The sequence below is a fragment of the Acinonyx jubatus genome, chromosome D1 (genome assembly GCF_027475565.1).
Source record: "Acinonyx jubatus isolate Ajub_Pintada_27869175 chromosome D1, VMU_Ajub_asm_v1.0, whole genome shotgun sequence".
Classification (NCBI taxonomy): domain Eukaryota; kingdom Metazoa; phylum Chordata; class Mammalia; order Carnivora; family Felidae; genus Acinonyx; species Acinonyx jubatus.
This window is the reverse complement of record NC_069390.1, coordinates 29,227,534-29,255,246: the sequence shown is the minus strand read 5'-3', so window position 1 is coordinate 29,255,246 and position 27,713 is coordinate 29,227,534. Positions and strand designations below refer to the sequence as shown.

At 34.5% G+C, this 27,713-nt stretch overlaps 1 protein-coding gene across 12 annotated transcripts in view; it reads right to left on the bottom strand.

The window, feature by feature from the left end:
- The window catches only part of IMMP1L (inner mitochondrial membrane peptidase subunit 1), an 81,065-nt gene that overhangs the window by 13,209 nt on the left and 40,143 nt on the right, over positions 1-27,713 (bottom strand). For all 12 annotated transcript variants that reach the window (XM_053203346.1, XM_015066898.3, XM_015066899.3 and 9 more), the window contains 3 exons: positions 13,060-13,193; positions 11,570-11,658; positions 7,488-7,614 (listed from right to left, as the gene is read on the bottom strand). In XM_053203346.1, the coding sequence (XP_053059321.1) occupies positions 7,488-7,614; positions 11,570-11,658; positions 13,060-13,164 (321 nt within the window). In that variant the 5' untranslated portion in view covers positions 13,165-13,193. The remainder of the gene's footprint in view (positions 1-7,487; positions 7,615-11,569; positions 11,659-13,059; positions 13,194-27,713) is intronic.

Below are 27,713 nucleotides of genomic sequence, written 5' to 3'. Positions count from 1 at the left end.
AGCACAGCCTCATTAAAGAAGATGCCTAAATGCTGGGATTGGTTTGGGGGTTAGGTACTACATTTGCATTTAGGGTTAGAAATCCATATTGGTCCATGACCCTACACCTACTTTGACTTTCTTTTCATAGGTAAGTCAGGTCAAATTCATGTTTCTTCAGATGACAAAAAGACTCTCTAATCCTTCCTGATTTAGAGATTCATACACACAGTGTACAGGAAGTAGATCAGAATCTTAAGTTGCAGCTTACAATTTTAAATTGCTCACCCTACAGTTTTAACTGTTAAGAAGACAAATCTCTCTGTTGGCACGTCAGGTGTGTTTAGTGGGGATGCAGGCACTAGCTGTGTCAAACTAAATGATTCCTACGCTATCTTCCAATAGTTATGAAAATTCTAATGCAAGAGAAAGCATTCATATATGTAGGTTAGCAGTACAATGGCTTATAATGCCAACAGTTTAACTTACAATTTTCAACTGTCTTATAACATGCATACCTACTTTTACATGTTATTCCTCTTTTCCAATTCTAATTTTAGGCAGATGATACTTTAGTAGAGTGAGAATGCTTTTATGGACTAACATTAAGTGAGTCACTGAAACCCACAGAATTTTAATTACTTAAAGTGGGAACATAAGAACTTCATTTAGACGCTTATTTCAAAAGACATTTCAACATATTCCACCTCGTCAACAGCAGCTTTCCAGCAGAGCACTGTATCAGATTAGGAGGCCACATGACACTTGGAATATACTCTCTACCATTAGAGATACAGTCTGCTTCAGGTGCCGACGCTGAACAGCAGCATTACAATTTCAGTCTTCTTAATTTCTTTCTCCCAATTCCTTTTAGGCAACCTTAAAGTAGAAAGGTCTCATATAACTTTCAGATAAACATACATAAATATTTCCATTTTACTGAATTGCATAACTGCCTCCCTTGATTCACATCAATGGCACTGATTTTCCAACTCTGAGTGGTTAAAATATATTTAGGTGAGCAAAACACAGTTTCAAGAAGACTTGTTACTCTTTCAGCACAAATGCTGATCTTCATATGTATATGAATATATATTCAAACATACATATGATAAAATACATTTCTACAAAATAAAATTCTATAAACTACATCTTACTGTTAAAATAAGATTAAATTATTCTGAAAATGTCCAGAGAACCCATCAGAAAATGCTTAAGTTGTGGAGGCCTCAAAGATGGTTATTTAATGTTAATATCAGAAGAAAAACACCTCAGAATTGTAAACAATAAGTCAAATTTATCTTCAGAATTGTGTTAGCTATAGGATGAAAAAGTCACGTCATCTCCGCAGTGAACTTCACTTTAGCAAAAGAGTAAACATATTTCCTCCACATCAGCTGCAATCAAGGCATTAGCAGTATGCCACGATTGATTATCCCGGGACCCGTTGCTGAGAAATGGATGTGTAGCACAGGTTTTTATCACTATAGTCTGCAAAAAGCAAGTCTCTTGCTTAGATATCCTAGTTGTAATAAGTGACATTATTAGGTAGTTCTTCTAGTTAAATGACATAAGGATTTAGTGTATCAGCAGCTTATAATAAACAAGCCCTTTCAATCTGATGATTCCTTTCCCTCCACATAAGTACTTTTTGTGTTTATAATACAAGTGGTAATAGAAGACCATATGGTTGTGACTTTTAGCTAAAGTAAATGACATTTAAACAAACAGAAAAACAGCATTAAGATATTCAAGGATTTGAACTATGACCGAAATACACAGTACACAGTAAGGGGCTATTAGTGTTAACTTTATACAGTGACCATTTTCTAACACTGTCCAAATAGTGAGTTTTTCAGTTTGCTGATCAGTTTTTCAGAAATATTTTCCAATACACTGTAAAACAGCTTTATCACTGGCATATTACCCCATTTACAACTTCTCCTTTTAAAAACAGTATCCCACCAATATATCCTGAGAACATTTAATCAGTTCTTTCTGAAATATAAAATTGTTTTCTATTGCTTACATCTCTCTCAATAACAATAATGAGGTTGTTATTAACATATATATAATTTTTTTTAAAGGCAAGAAATACTACATTCCTTAGTCACCTAACAGACTACTGTTTGGTGAACATTTCACCTTTTGTGTATAACACTGGGATCTGTGGTAGCAAGAATGAAAAAGTTTTAAATAGCCTTATATTTTGATAGGTTAATAATAGATTAAAACATAATTTTTCTAATAAGTATAGATATGTTTGCTTTAACAAAAATAAAAGATTGTGATGATCTAATTACAGGAATATACTGAAATCACCATAATCACAGATCTATTAATATGTCCATTTAATACAGTGGCTGCTATGGTTGAAAAACTATAAAGTTGTAATTACATGAAAGATTTAAAAATGATTCATAATATAGTGAACAGCCAATGCAAAGCAGAAGTTTACACTTAAAGCAACAATTTACCAATTACAGGTAACAACTTTACCCATCGTTAATCTGCCAACCAGTAAAAGGATCAAAAGAACAGAATACTTATATAGTAGTTAATACGTGCAAAAAGCACACGAATGTCTACTGAAATGTAGAAAACTGTCGTGACCATACGGCCTAATTAGCAGGCACTGCATGTTGCTAGGGCAATTTAGTCTTTACCTAACAAAACTACCACAGCATTTCTGGGGCAACAAACCTTCCCTTAGAAGGTCCAGGGTACCTCATCTACCATTCCTTTAGAAGACTTAGTCTAGACAACATTCAGAGTATTCCACACCAATAAGTCAATTCAGAGCCACGTGAATTTTTAGTTTGCTTAATAAAAGGGCTGAAAAATGTCACTGATTCCAAAAGTCACTTGGGGAAAGAAACATTTAATTGGCACTCTGCTGTCCTGCTACAAAGTAACAAGGACATCCTAATATTTTCTACAACTTTCATCTGGAATCATGGAAGGTGGTCAGGTAGCTTGTGGAACTAGCTTAGCTTTCAAAACATCTATGAAGACTACAATAACCACAGATTGCCAATTTCTCAGTATTATATGGTTTACTGAGCTACAGGAACACCTACCTTACCTGAAAAATAGTAACAACATGCACTTAGGAGCAAGTTTGCAGCAGAAACTAAAGGAAATTGAGGTGTAGAACAGAAATTAGAAGAAAACATGGTTGGACCCTAAACATATACACATTTGTCCACCCTTCAAGTATTTTTAAAGTACCTACCAGATGTTCTATCAAAGTTCATGTGCTAGGAAATCAGCTGTGGTCAAAACAAATCTTTGCCATGAAAAACCTTATATTCTAAAGCAAGAGTCAGCAAACTTCTTCTGTAAAGGGCAGATAGTAAACAGCCTAAGCTTTGCAGGCCATATCGTCTCTGTTACAACTACTTAACTCTGCTCTTGCAGTGAAAGCAGCCACAGACAATATGTAAACAAATGAGAGTGACTGTATTCTAATTAGACCTTTAACCACAAGTACAGGCAGCAGGAAGAATGATCTTACAGGGTCTCCACGATATTGAAAGGCCTAGACATTTCTTATGAGTGAAATGTGAGGTCACTTGGGTCTTTGAGGAAAAGACTAACATTATTACACTTAACAAGCACCATTATTAAAAAGGATCATTTCAGAGTCTGTGTAGAGAATAATCAGTGATGGTGTAGGGAGGAAAGAAAATGGGAAAGGTAAAAGCAGAAAGCAGTCTGAAGTTATTCCAAGAAAACAAGATATGAATTTGTCTTACACCCCAATAGTAGCAGCATTTGCTAAATGCTTCTACTTCCAACTAAATTATTTTTGACAAATTAGTGGCTTTTAACTTCAAACTCAGGAATTCCTGTAGTATGGAAAGGCAAGTTATTCAAGATGTTTGAGCTGAGTATAATATGTTTCTTTTCAAAGTCACAAATTAAGCTCATATCCTAGTAGCCAATGCTCAGCCCATAACCCAAGAAAAGCATTTTTGGCCTCAACACCACTGAAATGAGCAAAACCCACTCCAACAGTACCTGATAGGGACTGCTCAGTTTCCAAAAGCTTAATGCAAAAAATAAATCATGGTTTGTAAGTGTTGCTGCCACATGGACTTTTAGAACTCTGGAATGAATAAAATGGTTCCACATCACTTAACCAATGATCTGTCTATATTCGTTTTTGCCAACTTACGAACAATGCTATTTCTTTCATATGCTAAACTCTAAGTTGTAGGTTCCAAATGACAATTTTGGTGTTTTGCTTTCTGAAGCACCTACTTAGGAGAATTTTTTTTTTTTTGCCTGGAATTCACAACATATTTAATATTCATCATCTTTACCAAGCAACTCAATCAAGATCTGAATAGCAATGTCTTCATCATAAACAACAATGATTTTTCTAAGAGGTTACATAGGTAGGGAAAGAAACCCATCTCATAATATACAGCACCAGTGTGCCACAGAGATAGCTGAAAAAGGAACACTCTAGAGGGGGAGATCCTGCAAAGGTTTGGATATCTCTTCAGAGTGCTCCAAACTTGGATGAATTTTTGTTATAAATCACCTTGATTAATGGAACACATTTGCTACAGTGGTTCTGTAATAACTATACAATTCTACTTGCTTGAAAAGCCCAGCTTAGAAAAACTGGTGGAGGAAGGGAAGCCTTCAAAAAAATCAGTGGCGGGGGCGTCTGGGTGGCTCAGTCGGTTAAGCATCCGGCTTCAGCTCCGGTCATGATCTCACAGTCTGTGAGTTCGAGCCCCGCGATGGGCTCTGTGCTGACCGCTCTGGAGCCTGCTTCGGATTCTGTCTCCCACTTGCACTCTGTCTCTCAAAAATAAATAACCATTAAAAAAAAAAAAAAAGATTAAAAAAAAAAATCAGTGGCTTCTCTTTCAGGACCAATATTGCCCCTGATCAAAAATAGTCCCCTTTCTTTTTAAAAAAAAATATTGAAGACAAATACATTTAAGGGAAGTACAATTTGATGAGATAAGAGTATAATAATAATCAGTAGAAGATATTTTGGGAGAAGTAGTAGTGGCATGGTAAGGAGTACAATTTTGGATGCAGCCAGGGGATGTGTTTGAATTCCAACTGTCTCTCACTATTTGAAACTGGGCAATCTATTTAACCTCCCTGTTGTCCAGTTCTCTCATCTGTCAAATACTACTACTACCTATCTTATTGGGTTGCTGTTTGGTTGGTTAAATAAATTAAGCCTTGTAAAGAATTTCAACAGTATCTGGTACAGAGTAAATACATAATAAGTGTTAGCTAATAGTACTACAATTATGTCTGTCACTTATAAATGTCAAACCAAAGTGAACAAAATATACCTAGAACAATATGGCAGCGTCCTCTAATTTATCGATTCATAGACAATAAAAATTCGATGAATGTATTTCCTTATACAGAATATTCAAAAAATTTACATCTTACAGTGCTCTGATTATTTGCTCAGATTACTTAGCAAAGATCTAATCCCCTGATGCTCTTCCTCTAATAACTCTTAAGAAGAAAACACCAACAATTGTATGATGTTTAAGTACACAGAGAGTAGATGCCATCATGTATATGTTTTGTTCTTCTGTCTACTGGCAAAATTATTTCTGGTCTCAAGTATATGCTTGTTGCTAAAACAACTTAAAGGTGACTAGAATGTTTATGAAATGTTAACACTCATATGAAGATGAAACATTATGCAAAATTCTGACATTTTTAAATGAAGTATAAAAGGATACCAAGTCCATGATGAAGGTCATAGAAAAAAATAGGTGATCTGATAATACACTATCATCTTCAACATTATTATCACTATCAGCTAACAATTACTAGTATGTTTAGCATTGTGGTAATAAACATCAAAAACATTTGCACTGCTGAATCATAGTGCATTATGGGTGGTACATAAATAATAGATTTAATAATCTACTGATCAAACTTACAAGGCAATCAAAGGCTATTATAGTTAAAAATAAATACACAATGACCAAGACAATTTAACTCTTAATTATTTTTTATATTGGGAATGAAGATAGTTAACAGTAAAGTTAGTCAACAGCTGTAACAGCTACATCAATAATTTGAGGGTGACACAGAGTATTTTTAAGAAAGGAAAAAATTAAGTTATAACACTAAAGTAAGAAAAGCACATGTTCAGTAAAGAAAAGACCACCCTCCCCTGCCATAAGCTCTGTCACAGCAGCTGGGTGATTGGTGAGAGGAGCTAACATTACACCTGCTCCTCACTCTTCCATTCTGCTGCTCTTGCTCTCTTTTTCTAACTGGATAATCAAGTTGATTAGACTAAGGCATATACAATTTCTATTCTAAAAATTTAAATCAGATTTAAAAAGACTAAACTACAGACTTTGATTTTACCAGATTTGCCACTAACAAGTCGGTGGAAAAATTTTCTAAGCCAGGATCCTAGATGCAATTTAGCTGGCATTTCTCCTTTGTCTTCTCCAATCGATGACAATTCTTGTCTTTCATGACTTTGACACATATATATATATATATATTTTTTTAAACGTCTATTTATTTATTTTTGAGGGAGAGAGACAGAGCATGAGCAGGGGAGGGGCAGAGAGAAAGGGAGACACAGAATCTGAAGCAGGCTCCAGGCTCTGAGCTGTCAGCATAGAGCCCAACGCGGGCTTCAACCCACGAACCATGAGATCATGACCTGAGCCAAAGTCGGATGCTTGACCGACTGAGCCACCCAGGTGTCCCATGACTTTGACATTTTTTAAGAGTATTAGTCAGTTATGTTGCAGAATGACACTCAGGGTTTGTCTGATGCTTTCCAATGATTAGGCAGAGGTTACACTTTCTTCTGCAAAAATACCACAAAAGTGATGCACCCTTCTCAGTGCTTCACTTCAGGAACTACATTATGTTGATATGTCCTTTTATTGGTGAAGTTAACCTTGATCACTCAATTAAGTGGTGCCTTCCAGTTTCCCCTCTACGAGCTACTATTTGTCCCTTTGTAATAAATGTCTTGAAGGAGATACTTTGAGACTATGCAAATAAGTTATTTTTCTCAAACTTTTGCCCAATATTTTAACATTCATTGGTGAATCATGCCTGCAACAATTATTATTGAGGTATTTATGTAGGGCTTTAAAGGGAACTAAAATATATAAAATATAATGGCCAAGTTGTTCTTAATACATATATTTTTTAAAATTTTTGCTTATTATTGAGAGAGAGTGCAAGTGGGGGAGGGGCAGAGAGAGAGGGGTTCAGAGGAACTGGAGGGGGCTCTTTGCTGACAGCAGAGAGCCCAATGCAGAGCTTGAACCCATGAACCATGAGATCATGATCTGAGCCAAAGTCAGATGTTCAACCAACTGAGCCACCCAGGCGTCCCTTGATACAAACATATTTAAATTCTACTGAATGCAGCATTTTAACTTATATTCAAAATATGAAAAAAAGTTATTTTCTTTTGTCAGTGTGTTCAGTTAATGCTGATCAATGAATAACATAATTAAAATGTTACTTACATAACTATGGCTTTTAAAGAAATCTGATGGACTATTGGTGAGGATTTTGTCTCCTTCCAAACCAATTACTCTTTTACAAATGTTTGATTTTGGATCACTTGGGCTTTTTGCAATCACAATGTCACCTCTGAGGGGAAAAAAAGTCAAAGAAAGGTCAGTGTTATTTATTAAGCATAAACACATGGACGGACCCTTACAACTTAAAGCCAACACTGTTTATCCTGTCACATACTGATCCTCTCATACATTTACCAGCTTTGTGATTGTTTTATGGGTCAGAATACAACAAGAGTAGTGGAAGCTATTAGAAGATTTTAAAATTTCTGGTAATTCCGTAAGAATTACCTTCTTGCACTGTACCTACTATATATTACTTCCATATCCAAATTTTTAGAACCAAAACTATGTAAAAGCAATTCCATGTAAGTATCACCAAATTAACTATGTTAATTTTACTGCCCAGCCAGTAGTATTGACTCTAGAGCACATAAAAATATAGAAATAGCAGAAATATTTCCCTAGAGCTCAAAGAACTGAGGAATTACAATATATATATAAACAACCCAGATAATTTACAGTATAGTCACACTTATTTTTGAGGGATAATATCAGAAGATACAACCAAATAAAATGCTAAAAGCTGCCCAAACACATACTACAAAAAATAAATTGGAGTACCAAACATATATAACCAATATGGGTATGATTACTTATCAAAGGCACGATTCATGGAAGAAATAACAATATATATGTGTTAGAAAAATAAGAAAGATCTTTAAAAGTGGAAATGAAGGAGACAAAATGGAGGAAGGAGACAAAATAAGGCTAACACCCCAACCAAACAGAACACAACTCTCTTTCTGTAAAAAATTAGTAGTAAGTGAATTCTGTTGACTAACCCACATACTTGAAAGGATTTAATATATTTACTTATTGTTTGTACACAGTTGTGGAAATAATTTGATGTTAGTTATAATAAAAGGTGCACATATCAAAATAGCAAAAGCTATAAAAATAAAGGGAAGATGATAGTCAAATCAGAAACCTAGTTATTGTTATATACATAAGTATTCATATGAGTTCTAAAATTTTTGGTAGCCAAGTCAAAAATGAAATTCTGATTAATTACACTGGAATCATTAGCTAACAAAAATAAAGTTTAGTTTGGTAGGTAAGACAAAATTGTCTTAAATAACCAAATCAAAGAGGAATGAATATACAGGAAGGATTCTCATGTAAGGTTATAAAAGACGCCTTCTTCATCAGAAATTTTACAGTAATAGTATTCACTGGAACAATAATTTCTTGGAGTTGAAAGCTATTAAAATACTAAATTCTAGAGGCGCCTGGATGGCTCAGTCAGTCAAGCATCCAACTCCTGATTTCAGCTCAGGTCATAATCCCAGGGTCACAAGATTGAGCCTTGCGTCAGGCCCCACGCTGAGTATGGAGCCTGCTTAAGATTCTTTATCTCTCCCTCTGCCCCTCTCCCCACGCTTGTACTCTCTCTCTCTCAAAAAATAAATACAAATAAAACATTAAATTCTATAATTTGCAGGTAATATAAGGCTGCCCTTTCTCTGAAATGGGAAAAACTAGTCTCTTTTCAACCAACTGGAACCATACCAATGGAACTTTCAGATGAATAAGTTTGCAAAGATTGTAACATACTAAACAAAGTTGATTTTGGCTAGCTTTGGGGAAATAAAATGTTTTCTGTGGATGTTTTATTCAGTTTACGTTTTAAAAAAAATAATCAATATGACCCTTAAATTCTGTACTTGAATGGCAACGTAAAAATCATAATTCAGTCAAGGTGTTTTTACAGAAACCAATATTAATGCAGGTTATACTTTTGGTGGTCTAACTATAGAGCTTACAAAATAATTTTTCCTTGGATTCTCAACTCTTTCAAATAGGGTGTTTGCAGGAACTTAATAGGAGTAAGGTTTAAATTTTCCTTTCACATTTATAGTTATAAACATCCTGATTAACCTACTAAATTGTAAGCTTTTGAAAAAGACCAATATTTTATTCATCTTAACATTCTCTATAATATACCGCATATGTTATAAGTTAGGTGCTCATTAACTATTTGGTGAAAGAATAAATAGTAATAAGAGACTGTGATTATTATAAATATGAGTGTTCTGTGCATTTAACTGAAAAGAGATTCATGTGCTTTAAATACTAGTTATGCAGACTTTTATTTTGCCTAAACGGATGGCTATTCTAGCTTTAGAAACAGGCAGCTAGCTGAAGGATCTCTTGCCAAGTGTCCGAGATTCCCCTAAAATCTCAGAGTTCTGTGCTGTAGGTAAAAGGAATACTCAGGAGAGTCATATTTTTAAAGTTGAAGTTACCAACCAACTCTCTTGGTTGTAAAAGTTATTTGGTATATCTCATATAAACGCCAGATTTTGAGCTGCCCTTTAACCTAATGGGCCTCTTGAATGAATAGAATACAAAATGAAACCTCCAAAGAATCTTAATTAACTTACTGAATGTAGTTATTTGTATTACCCATCTGAATGCAAAGAGTATCTATTAAAAAAAAGATAATATTGAGCTATTCATTCAAAATCTATTTAGCCAACAAGTTCAGCTTCTTGTTAAAGATGCTCAAGGACTAGGAGAGTAAAATCATCTCATTAGCATGGAAAACAGCAGTTTATCTTCATGCTACAGTGATGCTAGGTCTCTAATTAATCCAAAGACTATATGAAGTGCTTTGGATATAAGGTAAAAAGGAAAGAAAGCTAGAACACAACCCCTGTAATGCAAGTCTTATTTTATAACCCCATATCTATCAGTTTGGTATCTTAAAGTTGTTATGAGTAAAAGATGTGAAGGAGAATTTAACCTAGACACCATAGTAGAGTATAGAGCTTGACCAAGAGATAACTTCAAGTTCTGTACAGAATCTAAGATGGTAAAAGATCAGTAAATGTAAAGAATACTTTTACACTTATTCTTGATGATTTTTCAGTAATGTGAAACAGACTATAGAAAAGGCCAATAATGAAAGAGGAGTGCTTAAACCTTCTTATGCCATAAGCTAAATAACAACTCCAATGAGTCAAATTTGTAGTTTATGGAGAAGAAAAGCTAGTATTTATTTTTTTATAATTGTGAAAAACTAATGAACCCAAAATTTTAGGGAATCAGAGAAGTGCCCTTTAGAAAATACATTAAATTACTGGGGGCACTTGGGTAGCTCAGTCAGTTGAGCGTCCAACTTTGGGTCAGATCATGATCTCATGGTTCATGAGTTCAAGCCCTGTGTTGGCCTCTGTGCTGACAGCTCAGAGCCTGGAGCCTGCTTTACATTCTGTGTTTCCGTCTCTCTCTCTGCCCCTCCCCACTTGCGCTCTCTTTCTCTCTCTCTCAAAAATAAAAATTAAAAAGAAAAATGAAAATACATTAAATTACTAATACTTGACATTCATTCAGAAGGAATAATACGTAGTTAAGCAGAATAAACAGTATCATAGGACTGGAAACACCACTCAGAATAGGGTTTTTAAAAATTTAGTGGGAAACAGTATTTGTCAAGGAATTTTTCAACCTAATTAACCAGGAGACTCATACTAGATGAGATTCCTGGTTCCCAGGTATATACAGTGCTATAGTCGAAGAATCATCAAGTGCTCATCATAAGCTATGAAGAATAAAACAGTCATCAAAAGAAATTCAGGATTATTTCAAATATTTAAAAAGCAATCATTGGTTTGTATATGTAATGTAGTTGCTAAGTCCCTAGGTTCTTCACTCAAAACACTGTAGGGCTCTCTCTCCCCCCAAAAAAGTAAAGTGGGCTTGACTGTACATTATAAAATGGGCTGCTATTCTATTTTAGCCACTAATGCAAGGAACAGTGACCCAGAAGACTGCATGTTTACAGAAACTATTAAATTTCTCAAACTGAGAGAAAATATTTGAATCAAAATTTTAACTAGATGGTCATTAATTTGGTTATTTACAGAAGAGTTTTTAAAAATAAAGTTAAGAAACTGCAGAAAAGACACAATGTGAATGCATGTTTTCACCGTAACTTTAATGTATCTATGACAGAAATTTACCTTTGGATACCATAGAAATGTCGACTAAGATTTTCTGCAAAGACAACATCTGAATTTTGGATTGTAGGCTCCATTGATGGTCCAGAACACTGAAAAGAGAGGTAATTTTTTAATTTGAATGGAAACCCTTTTTTATATAACATAAATCATCTGAGCAGGCTTATAAGAAAGAAATTCAAACAAATGTTCTTCAAGCTTGGCTGATGATTTATAAGTTGGCACCTCCCAGGTAAGTTCAACTCTACAGAGTGGCCACCAAGTCTGGAAACACAGGTAAGTATATTAAAAATGGCTGAGTGAGAAAACATTATAATACGTGAATAACATATGTTTCCAAATTTTGACCATCCTGTACAATGTAAGCTCCATGAGGTCAGGGACCTTATCACTCACATTCCTAAGCTATATAATCAACACCAAAAACATGCTTTGGCATAAAGCTGATAGTCAATAAATATTTGTTGAATAAATGATTTGCTTTCTTGCTATTATCAAATACCCAGTGCCTATGATGGTAATTTATTAAGTAGTAGTATACTATTCTCAATACGTTCATGCCTTGAGTTCTCTTCTAAGAAAATAGCTTACTCATTTGATGAGGCTGCAATTTGTATTTTCTACTGAAAAATAGTGGCATAATGAGATGCACTTTAAAGATGGTCTATCAGTATGAGTTAAAACAATAATCTTCATGTATACCTGAGAACGGTAATAAATGATCACTGCCACTTAAAATATCTAAATACACCAGTCTCCATTGACTTCACTTATGCATAGATGAAACTTTTTACTCTAAACTTCTTACCGAGGCAGAAATAACAAAGAACAAAATGAAAGTTTATATATGCTACCTCTGTAGCCCACTGGAAGTACCAATGTAAATTAAAATAATCAAAGAGGGGACTTCTAGTTAAATATGTTTATTTGCATTTCTCCAACTAAACTTGAGGTTGTAGGACTGTGAATCTGTTAAAACAACATACCACCAACAAAACCCACTCACTGGGTTTTGTAGATTCCAAAGTACTACTTGTAGATTCCAAATCTACTTATTAACTATGGAACTTGGAGCAAGTTACTTAAGCTTACTGAGCCTCAGTTTTTTCTTATGTATGATGGATTTCTATCTAACAAGTATCTCACAGAGTAGAAAAGATTAAATGAGTTAGTAAATATAAAACCTCAAACATCACTGGAACACAGTAAGTAGCATTCAATAAATGATAAAAACTATTATTATTAGATTATTAGTAGGGCCCCTCTCAGAAACAGAATACAGAACCTTATTTGAAGTAATGTTACTTAATTTTATATTAGTGCCAATTCCAGCATTCTCTTACAACCCCAAATTTAGAAAGATTTTATGCTTTAATAGTCCCATTTTATTAAATAACTTCCATTAAATAACTTCCATTAAAATAAAAACACATTTTCCTTCATTAAAAAAGTATATATTTAAAATTATTATTTTCTTGTATGTAAAAACTTACCATGACAACACCACCAACATATTCAAAAGCACAATGAGCTACACAGCCATACTGGATAGTATAGCCAACAAGTCGAAAGGTTTTTCCCAGAACACCACGAAGCATAGTTCTATGCAGACTCTGCCACCATTGGCCTGATGGTAAATTTCAAAAAGTTTCATGATCAATACTATTTACAAACACTTAAGAAATAGTTCTATTGTAAAATATTTACAGTCAGTCAGAATGTAGTAAATACCTAATACAGTTTGGTGCAGAAAAGCAAGAGCTTATTTTCATTTGTCCTAATGCTATTTTAAATGACAAATTATGACACTTAATATTTTTATTTCTGAACAGAGATTATATTCAAATAATATCACTGGTTTATATATGAATTAGATAACTAGTAGACTCTAAATTTGTCTCCTTTCATGCTTTGTTTCTTTTCTTGGTGTTAAGATAGATACCTAAGAAAAAATATTAACTCTTTCAAAGTACTAATAACAGTTTCCATATTGTTACCTGCTACACTGTATCAGTTCTTGCCTAACAGGATATAAAAGAGAAAGCACTAGAATAGGTATATGGAAATACAAGTATCACACTGATATTTTCATTAACTTGTGTGATCTTCAATGACTTATTTAACCACTCTGGGCCTGGAAATAATAATAACTCATAGGACAGTTCTGAGAATTGAATTCAATAACATGCCAAAGTGCTTTGTAAATTATAAAGTTATATTCAGTTGTCAGCTATTAACTACTGATACAATGATCACATGAATACTATGAAACAACATAAAGACCATATATTTTTTTAAGCTACAAAAAAAATTTTTTTTATGTTTATTTTTGAGAGAAAGAGAGAGAGAGAGACAGCGTGCGAGCAAGGGAGAGGCAGAGAGAGAGGGAGACACAGAATCTGAAGCAAACACCAGGCTCTGAGTTCTCAGCACAGAGCCCGACACAAGGCTCAAACTCACAAACCATGAGATCATGACCTGAGTGAAATCAGACCCAACTGAATGAGCCACCAAGGCATCCCAAAGCTACAAAAATTTAAAAATATTATCCATCCAAAATATTCTTAGTATCTTTCCCTTCCTTTCCATTTACCTATTACAACTATTTCTTAACTAATGGCCTATGGTTTAGGCCTAGGCTACAATCATTGTTCTCATATTAAATTTACTAAAACACATCAATAATATATAAGTAACATTTGCTCAGTACTTACTACATGTCAGACTTTACAAGTTAACCTCTGTAGATATTATCATCATCACTTTATAGATAAAAAAAAGGGAGCCTAAGTGTAGAGAACTTATATACTCAACATCACAAAGATGGAAAATGATAGAGTTAAGAACTTAATTATGTTACACTGACTCCTGTATTACTCTCCTGCTCCCATAACATCAATGGCTCTCTATCAGATGAAATACAGATTAGACTCATTTCCAGGATCCATGACAGATGGCTGTCCTCAGTTTCTAACCTGATCTTCCCTGATACTCCTACATGACCTGACTACTCAATTATACTGGTCTGTTCTTCAAGGAAACTTTGCCAGTAAACACTTATTTATGCCAACACCCATGCCTGGAGTATTCTTCATGATATCCATCATCTATCTAATGTGCAACTCTTCTCCAAATGCTCTCAACAGGCAAGATTTTCTTTCTCTTCAGGGTTCCCATGGGCCTTTTTATACACACACACACACACACACACACACACACACACACACCACTGAGAGCACTATTTCTAAAGTTGATCTGTTTGAATTTGTATCCTGGTTCTACCATATTTTAGTTGTGTGACCTCCATGAGGTTATTATGCCTCTATAAAGCAGACTTAATATCAATACCTGTCTAAGAGAGTTAGTGATTACACGTGATCAGACACATAGTCTGTAGCAGAGTATTTCAATAAATGCTAGTATGCTAGTTACTGTATCATTCACTTGGCAATCTATTCTATATACTCTATAACCTCCTAACATTAGTTGTATTTTCAAGTTTCTTATCTTTAAATAAGATAATAGAATTTTATAGCCTACAGCGTAGGGCTGTATCTTTTATTAGTGTTATATTACTTACTAGTGTTCATCCACCTATTAAACATTTACCATGCCTCCTCCTCTAACAAGTTTTCCTTGGCACCATCCCAAGAAATGTAACTCATGCTTTGTGTCACTCACCTTCCTTAGGCATACACTGATTATAATGCTTACCACACTATACTGTTTATATCTTTCCCCTTATTATAGTACATTTGTTTATGTCTGCAGGTAGTGACTGTGTATTGTTCACCTCTGAATCCTCAGGTCCTACCAAAAAGGACAGTAAACAGAAGACTTATCTGAGGAAATTAATGAATGAATTTTGAATCCGATCTCCTCTACCATCCACATCTTCATCATTATAGAATAGTTAACAATGTTCAAAATGATTATCAGAAGACCACTGAGATTTTTGGTTAATGGAGAGACATGCAAATGCCATATTCACTGAAGAAAGAAATTGTCAGTAACATATTAAAAAGTCTTCTCATTAAATCATTGAGGTAATGTGAAAAATAACTCTTCCCATCAGGAGAAATAAGGAATCTGGCTTACAGTTATAACTGATGCACTTTAAAAAATAGCCATTTCTAGAGTTCAAAAAATAAAAAGTGCTATTTAAAGATAAAAACACTCTATGACTGAAGCTCTATTAATTCAAACAGACTATGAAGAGGAAAAATGAAATACTAATAGAATACATTTTGTCTATAAAATTAATTACGTTGTCTGAGCACTACTTTGCTCCAAATATAAGATTAGGGAAAAGTGGGATAAGTCCTGTAGCTTAGCTCTGAAAATTTGATTTATGATAAAAAATCCTAAAAGTAGTGAAGTGTATATTACATTTTAAAATGAAAATAAAAATGGGCCTACCTGATATTAGAAAGGGGATGTATTATTAAACAAGAAGAAACATACGGCACTTACCAAAAAGCTATTGGTAATAAAGGTGAAAGATGAAATTAGAGGGTAAATCACTTAGCAATCTACCAAAATTTAAATCATTTGGATTATGCAATAGAATCCACTTGGTTAAAAAATATACGCAAAAGTACTGAGACGCTGTAATTATACAGTGGTTCTGATTCACTGAGAAGGCTTGTTATTAACTCACATTCAGAAGTAATTGGGGCCATAAAGGCTTCTTTATGACTCGGACAATGCCCAACTCCAAATACAATGTTTGTAATGGAACTGTCTCATAAAATAATAAAATTAATAGATGAGAGTGATCCAAAGAAAGAAGTTAACAGACCCTGTTTCTTCCCTATAGGTATTAGCAACAGAATGGAGTCTGAAGTGCCTAAAATTACTTTGGATATTAGTCTATTAAGGGGAAAAAGAGCTATGAAGCTATTTTGAGAGAAATCTGAGGATAAAAGACTATGTGGCCTTGTATTTTAAAAGTGCACTGAAAAGCACTGTTGAGGAATATTGAAATTGAGAATAAGAGCTGATGGATTTTTTAAAGAGTAATCTCAGAGCAGAAAGTAGCATTCATAAAAAACACAAATAAGCCACACACTGCTAGCACTCAGTAGCCTTTCTAGCAAAAAGGATTAAGACAGAGGTTCCAAATCTCTGCTTTACATATTTATTTCAAAGGTCTATGTATCTATAAGTGAACACATGCTCTGGATAACTTTTGCTTGTCCCTTCAGATTTACTCTCCACCCTTTTCCATGTGCCCTTGGAAAACTGACCTATATAAACTACATCAAGGCACTCCTGTACCCAGTAACTGAACTCCAGTGGGAAGTCAGAGGAAGGAAGAGTTATGTCTTTTCTTGCCTCCTTACCTGTGGACTCTTCTCAGCCTGGCTATGTTTGGACCAAAGGTCGCTGAATCTCCAAAGGCAGTCTGCTATACAGTAATCTCTCTCCTAGGTTCCTATGACCCTTCCTTTACCTAGTCCCTTCGAGCTTAGGAATGAAAAGATTGACTGATGCTGGTTCCTGTGCTATCCGTGGTGATTCTCCCATACCCTGCACACACCTCTGTAATTAGTTTCTGTAAATAAACCTTCCTTACATTATCCAACTTTGAGTGTGTCAGCTGTTTTCCATAGGTGTCCTGGTGATACAATATACCTACCATTTGCTAAACTAACAACTCAGGTGGGCGGATGGGCTAAAAGGGTGATGGGCATTAAAGAAGGCACTTGTTGAGATAAGCACCGGGTGTTATATGTAAGTGATGAATCACTAAATTCTACTCCTGAAACCAGTATTATCTTATATGTTGACTAACTTCAATTTAAATTAAAAGAAGAATGTTAGCTTCCAAAAAAATAAATAAAAATATTAAAAAAAAAACAACTCATCATGTAGAAGTTTACAATATTTGATGTTAATGAAGGAATTCTCATAAACAGGCATTTGTAAAACACTGCTGATGGGTATGCAAAATAGACAACCCCTAAAAAGAGGAATGTGGCTATCGTAATGGCATATACATTTTACTCTCGGACCAACCATCCCACTTTCAAGAATTATCCAGCTCCAAGATTCAAACACCATGTGCACAAGATTCCTTATACTAGCATTATTGAACTAGCAAAAGCAGAAACAAACCAAATACACATCCATAGAAAACAGTTAACTAAATTACAGAACACCACACAAAGGAATTCTATATACCCATGGTGGTGGTGGGAGGGGAGGAGGGGGGAGAGTTCTATGAGCTAATAATAAATGATTTCTAGGATAAACTGCTTTTAAAAAAAAGCAAGGTACAAAAAAGTAAATAGAGTAATTTATCATTTCTGGAAAAAGGGAAAATAATTTTTTAGCAAAGAGAAAGAAAATAATGAAAATGGTTACATTTATAAATGGAGTAGGTGAGAACAGTGTGAAAGGGATAAGGGTGAGTATACCTCTGCATACAGTTCTGAGGCAAATGCTTCATTTACATTGTTAAAAAAATAGAAGCAAAAAAAAAATGAAAAAAGGGAATTGTAAAATTGAAAACAACAAGAAAAATTAGCCTGTCTGTATACTCAAAATGCTAACACTACCAAACAGAAAAACTAAGGTAAAAAAAAAATTTGCAAATGAAATCTTAAACTCTTAGTAGGTCTGTTGTTGTTGTTTCTTTTATGTGTATTTCAGATAATACAAATGAGCAAACATTAAATTATTGGAAGCAAGATTCTCAATGTTAGAGAGAAAGAAGCGAGAAATATGGAATAAAGGGTTAGGAAGGTGTTGGCTGTATCAAAACAAAATTTTTAAATTTATTTATCCTGAGAGAGAGAGCACGTGTGAGTAGGGGAAGGGGTGGAGAGAAGGAGAGAGAGAATTCCAAGCAGGCTCCTCACTGCCAGCTCAACATAGGGCTCGAACTCACAAACCATGAGATCATGACCTAAGCCAAAATCAATGATACGTAACCAAATGAGCAATCCTCATGTCCCAAAACAAACTTATTTAAATAAAGAAGTGTGTGTGTGTGTGTGTGTGTGTGTGTGTGTGTGTGGTCTGTCTGCCTGCCTATATTAAATATCATCCTAGCTCGGAACACTGAAAAGACCACTAGAAAGAAGCAACGACACTGTAGTAGTAATGAGCACACTTAGCATGCAGATTTTTGGTCTCCAAATCATTCCCCAGTAGGAGAAACAGTTTAGGGCAGAACAATCTTGTGCCAGAAAGCAAGGATGTGCTCAAAGACAAATGGAGGCATAGGAACCACTTTAAAGGGTCTCTCACTGGCCAAATTTGGGATTTAAAAAAAAAAAGTTAACACAGATAGATGATACATTAGATTTAAAATGATATCTATTGAGTACATACTAATTTTTTTTTAAATAGATGTATGTGTTGGAGATAAGAAAAGCTCTTTATCAAAAAATAGCAGCTAATAAATATAGAGGGAATTAATAGAACTACCACCAATATAATAATTGATTCAGGCAAGGGTCATTAATAGATGCTAAAAATTACTGGGTGAAAGGTTGTTGGTAAACAGGATATATGCAAAGTATTCAAGTAAATAATTTATTATTCACAAAATACCTTTACACAAAGAGATCTGGTAAACATCTTAACTGAGCAAATTTAGCTGCATAAATAAAAGTACAAACTGATATTATGTAGCTTCCTGACACGATGCAAAGACAAGTACATCATCATGAGTGCACTTTTCTTGCCAAAAATGTGTAACCTAAATCTACTTATGAATAACCAGACATATCCATTCCATACATCCATTGTGGTCATTGTACAAGACAACAACTTGACCAATTAAAAAAATAGAAGTTTAATAAGAGAAAAAAAATTAAGAAGACTACCATTTAAGTTACAATACGGACATGATAATCAAATACTGTATGAAATCCTTAACTGGACCCTGGAATATAAGAAAGAAAAAAAAGCAATAAAAAATATTATAGGGATAACAGGAAATTTGAACATGGTTTGTAAATCAAATATATCATTGTTTCAATATTAAATTTCTTTTTTTAATTTTTAAAGTTTATTTATTTTCAGATAGACACGAGAACACAGCAGGTTAGGGACAGAGAGAAGGGAGACAAAGAATCCCAAGCAGGCTCAGTTCTATCAGTGCAGACAGAGCCTGAGTCGGGGCTCAAACTCACAAACCACGAGATCCTGACCTGAGCCAAAATCAAGAGTGGGACACGCCACCCAGGTGCCCTCAGTGTCAAATTTCTTAACAATATCATGACTATGCAGGAGAATGATCTTGTTTGTAGGAGAGAAACACTGATTTAGACATGTTATGTGTAGAACTTTCATATCGTTTACTTCTACTACTGAAACAGAGAAGATAAATACAGAGAAATTTATACACAGACACACATATACACACATAAATATTTACATATACACACATACATGTATATGTATATACACAGAGGAACAGAGAAAACTAACGTAGCAAAATGTTCATTGTAAATCCAGATGGAGTGTAAATGAATGTGCACAGCACTATTTTTTTCTCCCAATTTTATTACAGAATATAACTTTTTGAAAAAGCACTTGGGGGAAAAGGATATCCTCACAGTCATTCAATCATTCAACAAATATTTACTGAGCTTCTACGATATGCCAGATACTGCAAGCAGCCCTGGAAATACAATAGTGAACATGATGCCTGTCCTTGTATAGCTTATAGTTTATTGGGATTGATGTCACAAACACACAGAGTAAAGAAATAAACACATAAATATATTAAATAATTTCCAAAAGAAAAACTAAGGTAGAGTGATAAAGACTGATGGGTGGGGCATATATTCTTTAGGATGAATTATGAAAGATTTTTCCAAGGAAATACCACTAAAGTTGGGTTCTGAACAATAAGAAAATAACAATAATGGAAAGGACAGGAAGAATTTTATGGGCAGAAAAAATATGCATGTGCTTTAAAAAAATAAAAGAAGGCTGGAGCACTATGTGGAGGACATAAAATGAGAATAAAGAGATAGGCAAGATTATTTACAGTCTTCCAGAATTTGGGATTTTATTCTAAGACTAATGGGAAGCCACTGAAGGATCTTAATTAAACAGAAGAGTAACATAATTTGATTTTCAATTTAATATCACTCATTGTGATGTAGAGGAAGAACTGCAATGAGGGCAGAAATAAACATGCTGGCAGGGCAGTTAGGCTGGACCAACTACAGTGGTGGCAGTGGAAATGGAGAAAAAGGAATGGATTGGAGAAATTTAAGAGGCAAAATAAATGGCAAGGAAAAAGAAAGAATCAGGATGACCCTCAAGTTTCTGGACTGAGTAACTGGGTAAATGGGGGTCTATCCACAGGGTTTCATTCATACCCATATTTGGAACAGAAAACAGAGTCCAGTTTTGGCCATGTTAAATTTGATATATTCATGATGTATTCAAGGGGGTGTGTATGAAATGAGCCCTGGAGTTCAAAGCAAGTTTCACACATGAGAAGTCTTGGAAAAATAAGCCCTATCACAGTGAGGATTGCATTCTACTACAAACAAGAGAAAACCAGAATAATAGGAACTTTATAAAGGAAGGGATTTATTTTCTAACAATATTAGCTACTACATCCAAGTTATAAGCAGAAAAAAATTATTAAGAGTTTACTCCTTACTAATTTGTTGTCTTTTTATCCAGGAAAATAAACCACATTCATTCCATCTACATCTAACTAGCCAAGACTATGTAACTAAAGGGTGTTAGGAGAAAACTGCCATTTTCTTTGTTAAGTGTTGTAGCACTATTTTACCTTTAAAAATCATCTGAGTATTATCTGAAAAAAATTAAAACTTTTTAAAAAGTATGAAAGGGAGATGTGGAAAAGGAGACAACAAAAATAGTCAACTCTTTTAAACATTTTGGCTATGCAGGCAAGCTAGACAGTAGAGCAGGGTTTTTCATCTACTAACACGTGGGGCCAGACAGGTCCTTGCTGTGGGCGGCTATCTTAGGCATTGTAGGATTTTAGCAGCATTTCTGGCCTCTAGATACCAGTAATATCCCCTTCCCCAGTTGTGACAAACTAAAATGTTTCTAGACATTGCCAAATGTTCCCTGGGGTGCAAAACCAACCTCAGCTGAAAGCCACTGCAGCAGAGTAAGAGAAAGAATGTGGCATTGAACAGGTTTTTTAAAACATAAAGAAACATAGTGGCATGCTTGACAGCCAATGGTAAGAATCCCACAGGGAAAGAAGCTAATGATGAGGTGCAAGTACTAATGAGAGAGGGGAAAAGAGAGAGAGGAAAAATAGACGATTGACTATTGAAGAAAGGAGGCAAGAGGAGGACTTCAATGCCAGTTTTGACAGAATGGTTTATACCACATTAACCTTCTTGGGGAAGACAATAAAACAGTTACAAAATCTGAATAAAATATACAAAATAGCTGTTTCAATGCATTAGGCAGCAGTCTAGGCAAGATGTGAGGGGCTAGGATCTATGAATGAACGGAAGAACATAAGGCAAGCTCCACATTCACCTGGCCTTTTCTCTGAGAGTGGTAGCCAATTCGCAGCACAGGAAAATAAGAGTTTTAGCAGAAAGTAGCAGTCTCACTTAGCCAAGAAAGTAGATGGCACATAAGGGTCAAGCTACAAACAGGAAGGAACCACAAGGCTCCGCTAAACTGCCAGTGAGCAGAGTGTGAGTTCCAGAATACCAGCAGAAAGCAGTAAATAAAAGGCTAGAAATCTAAGCAAAGCTGTCAGCCACCACAGAAAACCACACCATGTGAGGGAGACAGGGGCTGGACTTGAAGACCCTCCAAGGTTGGCCATGTTAGTTAGGACTACAGTAAGGTTAACCACTGGGTGTGAGGGCAAACTGAAATAGATCAGCCTTAACAAAGAATACAACCAACCCAAGACAGGATTAAAGTAACCTATTCATACACTATCTACCTGCAGAGGAAAAACAAAAGTAAAAGGTTTAATTTTCATAGAGCACAACATTATTTAGAACTCCTATAATATTTTTTTTATAACCTCGGAGTAGAAGACCTTCTTTAAAAAAATTGATATATAATACATATACCATTAAATTCACTAAGGTACAAAATTCAGTGGTTTTAGTTTATCCACAGGGTTTTGGTTGTTTTTTGTTTTGTTTTTTTTTCCTTTTTTTCCCCCAAGCCTACTCAGCACTGTCAGCACAGAACCTGATGCAGGGCTCGAACTCACACCGTGAGATCATGACCTGAGCCTAAATCAAGAGTCAGATGCTTAACTTAATGAGCACCCAGGCACCCCATCCACAAGGTTTTTAGTGTACCCAAAGGGTTTTAGTATATCCATCACCATTACCTAATTCCAGAATATTTTCATCTTCTCAAGACAACAAACAAAACCCTAAACCAAAACCCTATACCCATTAGCAGTCACTCTCCATTCCTTCCCCGCTTCCTTCCAGCTCCTGGCAACCAAGTGTCTATGGATTTGCTTATTCTAGACATTCCATACAAATGGAATCATACAATAAGTGGAATTTTTTTATTGGCTTCTTTTACCTGGCATAATGTTTCCAAGGTTCATAAATGTTGTAGCATGCATTAGCACATTATTCCTTTTTATGGCTGTCAATATTTCAATGCACAGATACAACATTTTTGTTTATCCTTTATCAGTTGATGGACATCTGGGTTGTTTTCACTTTTTAGTTATTATAAAGAATGTGCTATGAACATTTGTGTACAGGTTTTGTGGGGTTTTCAATTCTCTTGGATATATATCTAGGAGTAGAATTGATGAGTTACATGAAAATGATGTTTAACTTTTTGAGGAACTGTCAAACCATTTTCCAAAGTGGCTGTACCATTTTATACTTTCACATACACAGCAATATATAAGGGTTCCAAATTCCCTACATTCTTGCCAATGCCACTTGTTACTGTCTATGTCTTCACTAGAGCCACCCTAGTGAGAGTAAAGAAATATTTCATCGTGACTTTGGCATTTTCTAATAACCAATGAACAGCTTTTTCATGTGCTTAATGGATATTTACATATCTTCTTTGGGGAAATGTCTATTCAATCCCCTGACAGTTTTTAAAATTGGGTTATTATAATTTTTAATTTAGTTCAATAATTATAAACATGCTAGAAAATAGGACCAAGTGATTGCATTCAATCAAAGCAGGTTATAAAATAGAACAAAATAACTGAAAGCCAACAGAAAAAAATACACAACAGAAAAAACAGGTGATTCAGATATTAACATTAACATGAAAATAACTATGATTAACATTCAAAACAATGGGGGAAAAGAAGGTGAAGTTGAGCAGAGAATAAAATCTATTAAAAATCAAATGAGGAGAGCCTGGATGGCTCAGTCAGTTAAGTATCTGACTCTTGATTTTGGCTCAGGTCATGATCTCAGGGTTGGTTCGTGAGATCAAGACTCACATTGGTCTCTGTGCGGACAGTGAGGAGGCTGCTTGGGATTCTTTCTCTCCCTCTCTCTGCTCCCTCACTTAAGTACACGTGCACACACACACTCTCTCTCAAAATAAATAAAAACATTTTTTTTAATCAAATGAAAATTCTACACAACACAAAACCACAGAATAAAATAAATAAAATTTAAAGCTCATTATGTTTATTAGCAGATTAGACTCAACCTAACAGAAGACAAATGAACTAGAAAGCAGGTTGGGAGAAAGTAATCAGACTGAAGCACAGAGAGGAAAACAGGTGGACAATACAGGAAACAAATATAGTCAGAGATCTAAAGGAAAAGAAAATAGGACAGAAGAAATATTTTGAAGAAACACTGGTAGAGAGCTTTCCAAAACTGATAAAGGACATTAACTCACAAATTTAAGGAATTTAGTAAATGCTACACAATATAAATACAAAAGAAACAAACAACGCATCGAGGCCCAGTACGGTAAAATTACTGAAATTAAGGCAATGAGAAGGCAAAACTGTGAAGACAGTAAAAAGATTAGTTGTTTCCAGGAATTGGGAGGAGGGATGAATAGGCAGATAACAGAGGATTCAGCACTATGAAAATTCTATAGTATTGTAATGATGGATACAAGTCATTATACATTTGCCCAAGCCCACAGAAGTAACATTAAGAATAAGACCAAGAATAAACTGTACTGTACCCCATGAACTTTAAATGATCATGATGTGTCAATGTAGGTTCATCAACTGTAACAAATATACTCTGGAGGGGGATGTTGGTAATGGGCATGTCCTATGCATGTGTTGGGGCAGGTAGTACACGGGAAATCTCTGTACCTTCCCCTCAATTTTGCTGTAAACCCTAAACTGCTCTAAAAAACTACTCTGAAAAAAAAAGACAATGAGAAAACTTTGAAAGTGGTCAGAATTACAGACTGCCTTATTTTCAAATGAAGAATTTTGTCTGTTCAACAGAATGGAATGGAATGGAATGGCTAACTTTTTATGAGAAAAATGGAAACCAGAAAAAAATGCAATATCATCTTTAAAGTGCTGAAATTACCAATCTGTAAATCTAGAATCAGTGAAAAATCCCTTAAAATCTGGAGAAAACTAAAAAACACTTTCAGAAAACAAATTTTGAGAAATTTTTTTGCTAGTGGATCTGTAATAAAATACATACTAAAGGAGTAGTTCAGGCAAAAACAAAATGAAACAGGCAAAAGCAAGATGGTACAAAGAAAACTCAAGAGTACGTTTGGATAAAGATAATGAAAACATTTAAACAACGACAACAATGTTTTTAGGGCTGTAAGACAATTTGAAGTATTACTTTCATAAGTAATAGCACAAAAAGTAGAAGGGACTTAAATGAAGTTAAAATAAGTTTTTGCACAGTTCTGAAAGTGTGACAGTGGTATTTGAGTTAATAAAAAGCCAAAAATTCATGTTATATAATATAAAGAAAATATTTATAAAATTTTTTCTTAAAAAGGCATTATATAACAATAAGTTAATATAAGAAAAAAAGATTTGAGTGAGGAAAAATACTTTGATTCCAAAAGAAGACAAGACAGGAGAAATAAAACAGAGGACAAAAACACAAAACTAATAGAAAGATGGTAGACTTACTTCAAAAATATTGTCCATTAAATCTCAAAGAATTTGCCAATTAAAAGATGAAGATTGTCAGATTAGATTTAAAAAAAAAAAACACATTTCCTAGTCACAAACTTTAAATATTATGCCACAGAAATTATGAAAGTGAAAGAAATTCCATTCAGAGTCACCATTTATTTGCATCAATTTGAAAACAAACAGGCTTTAAGGTGGTACTACAGACAAAAAGAAATATTTCACAAGAATAAAAGTATTTTAAGAATTCAAAAGATCAAAAATCATGCAAAGTATATTTTCTGAAATATTTAAGAGGAGAGTTAAATTAGAAATCAATAACAAAAAGATCATTGAGCATTTGCAAATGTTTGGAACTTAAAGAACATACATCTTTAAAAATTCCCATTTTTTACTGAACAATAAGAAAAATATGACACATACAAACTTGTGGGGGCTATCTACAGCAGTAAGAAGAAAACTTATGGCTTTTAACAAATAAGATAAAAAAGGATGAAAATTAATGACCTAAGCTTTTATCTGAAAAAGACTGAAAAAAAGGCACAGATTAAAACCAAAAAACATGAAGAAAAAATAACACAAATCAATGATAAAAAGCAAACATGCAATAGCAAAATTCAATGAAAGCAAAAGCTGGTTGTTTAACAAACTTAGTTAAAACTGATAAACCCCAACAAATCTGATTAAGGAAAAAACAGGGTGAGAGAGAACCCAAATTACCAGTATAAGGATTAAAAAAGTCAACACAAGAGATCTGACAAACACTAAAGATCATAAAAGGACATTATAAAAAACTTTAGCCTAAAAATTCTAACATTTAAATTAAGTTAAATTTAAGTTTAATTGATACAATTTATCAAGACTGAAGAGAAGAAATTAAAAATCTGGAGCGCCTGGGTGGCTCAAGAGGTTAAGCCTCGGATTCTTGATTTCAACTCAGGTCATGACCTCATGGCTCATAAGTCCCAGCCTGCATAGGGATCTGCACTGACAGCTCGGAGCCAACTTGGGTTTCTGTCTCCCAGCCTGCCCCTCCCCCACTTGCTCTCTCTCTTTCTCTCAAAAAAAAAAAAAAAAAAAAAAAAATCTGGATACTCCTATCAGATATACAAGAAATTTAATCTGTATTTAAAAATACTGCCACAAAGAAAAATCCAGGCCCAGATGGTTTCACTGTTATCAGTGAATATCCTTCCAAACATTTAAGAAATAACATCAACCATAAACTCTGTCAGTAAATAGAAAATGAAGGAATACTTCCCATCTGGTTTTATGCAGTCAGTATAACCTGGATACCAAAACTTGACAAGAGCATAACAGGAAAGGAAAATTACAAAACAATTGTCTCATCGACATAGATAACAAAAAATTCTAAACAAAACTTACCAAATTGAATACAATGGCATATAAAAAAGAGCATGAGCAAATGGAGTATATTACAAGAATAGAAAGTTGGCAAAATATTTTAAAATTAACCTGTGCATATTAATAGGATTTTTAAAAAATCACATGACCACCCACACTGCTGCAGTAAAAGCATCTGATAACATTCAACACTTCTTTTGATAAACTAGGAGTAAAAAGGAACTTCTTTTAACCTACAAGAATTATCTACAAAAACAAACAAACAACAATAACAAAATCTTAGGACTTACATCATATTAATGGTAAACCAATGACATGACAATTCACTAAAATAGAAATAAAAACTGGAGGGGCTCCTGGGCAACTCAGTTGGTTGAGCGTCAGACTCTTGGTTTCAGCTCAGGTCATGACTTCATGGTTCCTGGGTTCGAGCCCTACATCAGGCTCTATGCTGATGGCGTGGAGCCAGCTTGGGATTCTGTCTCCCTCTCTCTCTGCCCCTCCTGTGTCTCTCTCTCAAAATAAAAAAAGTTAAAAAAAAAAAAAGAGAGAGAGAAACTGGAAAGGAAGAAGTTAAAAGGTCATCATTAACAAACGGGATTTCTCTACACAGTAAAAGAATAAAAATGTGAATTTGCAGAGTCTCTTGACAGAAGATCAGTGTGCAAAAAATCACTGAAACTGAATTTATTCATTCATTCATTCATTCATTCACTG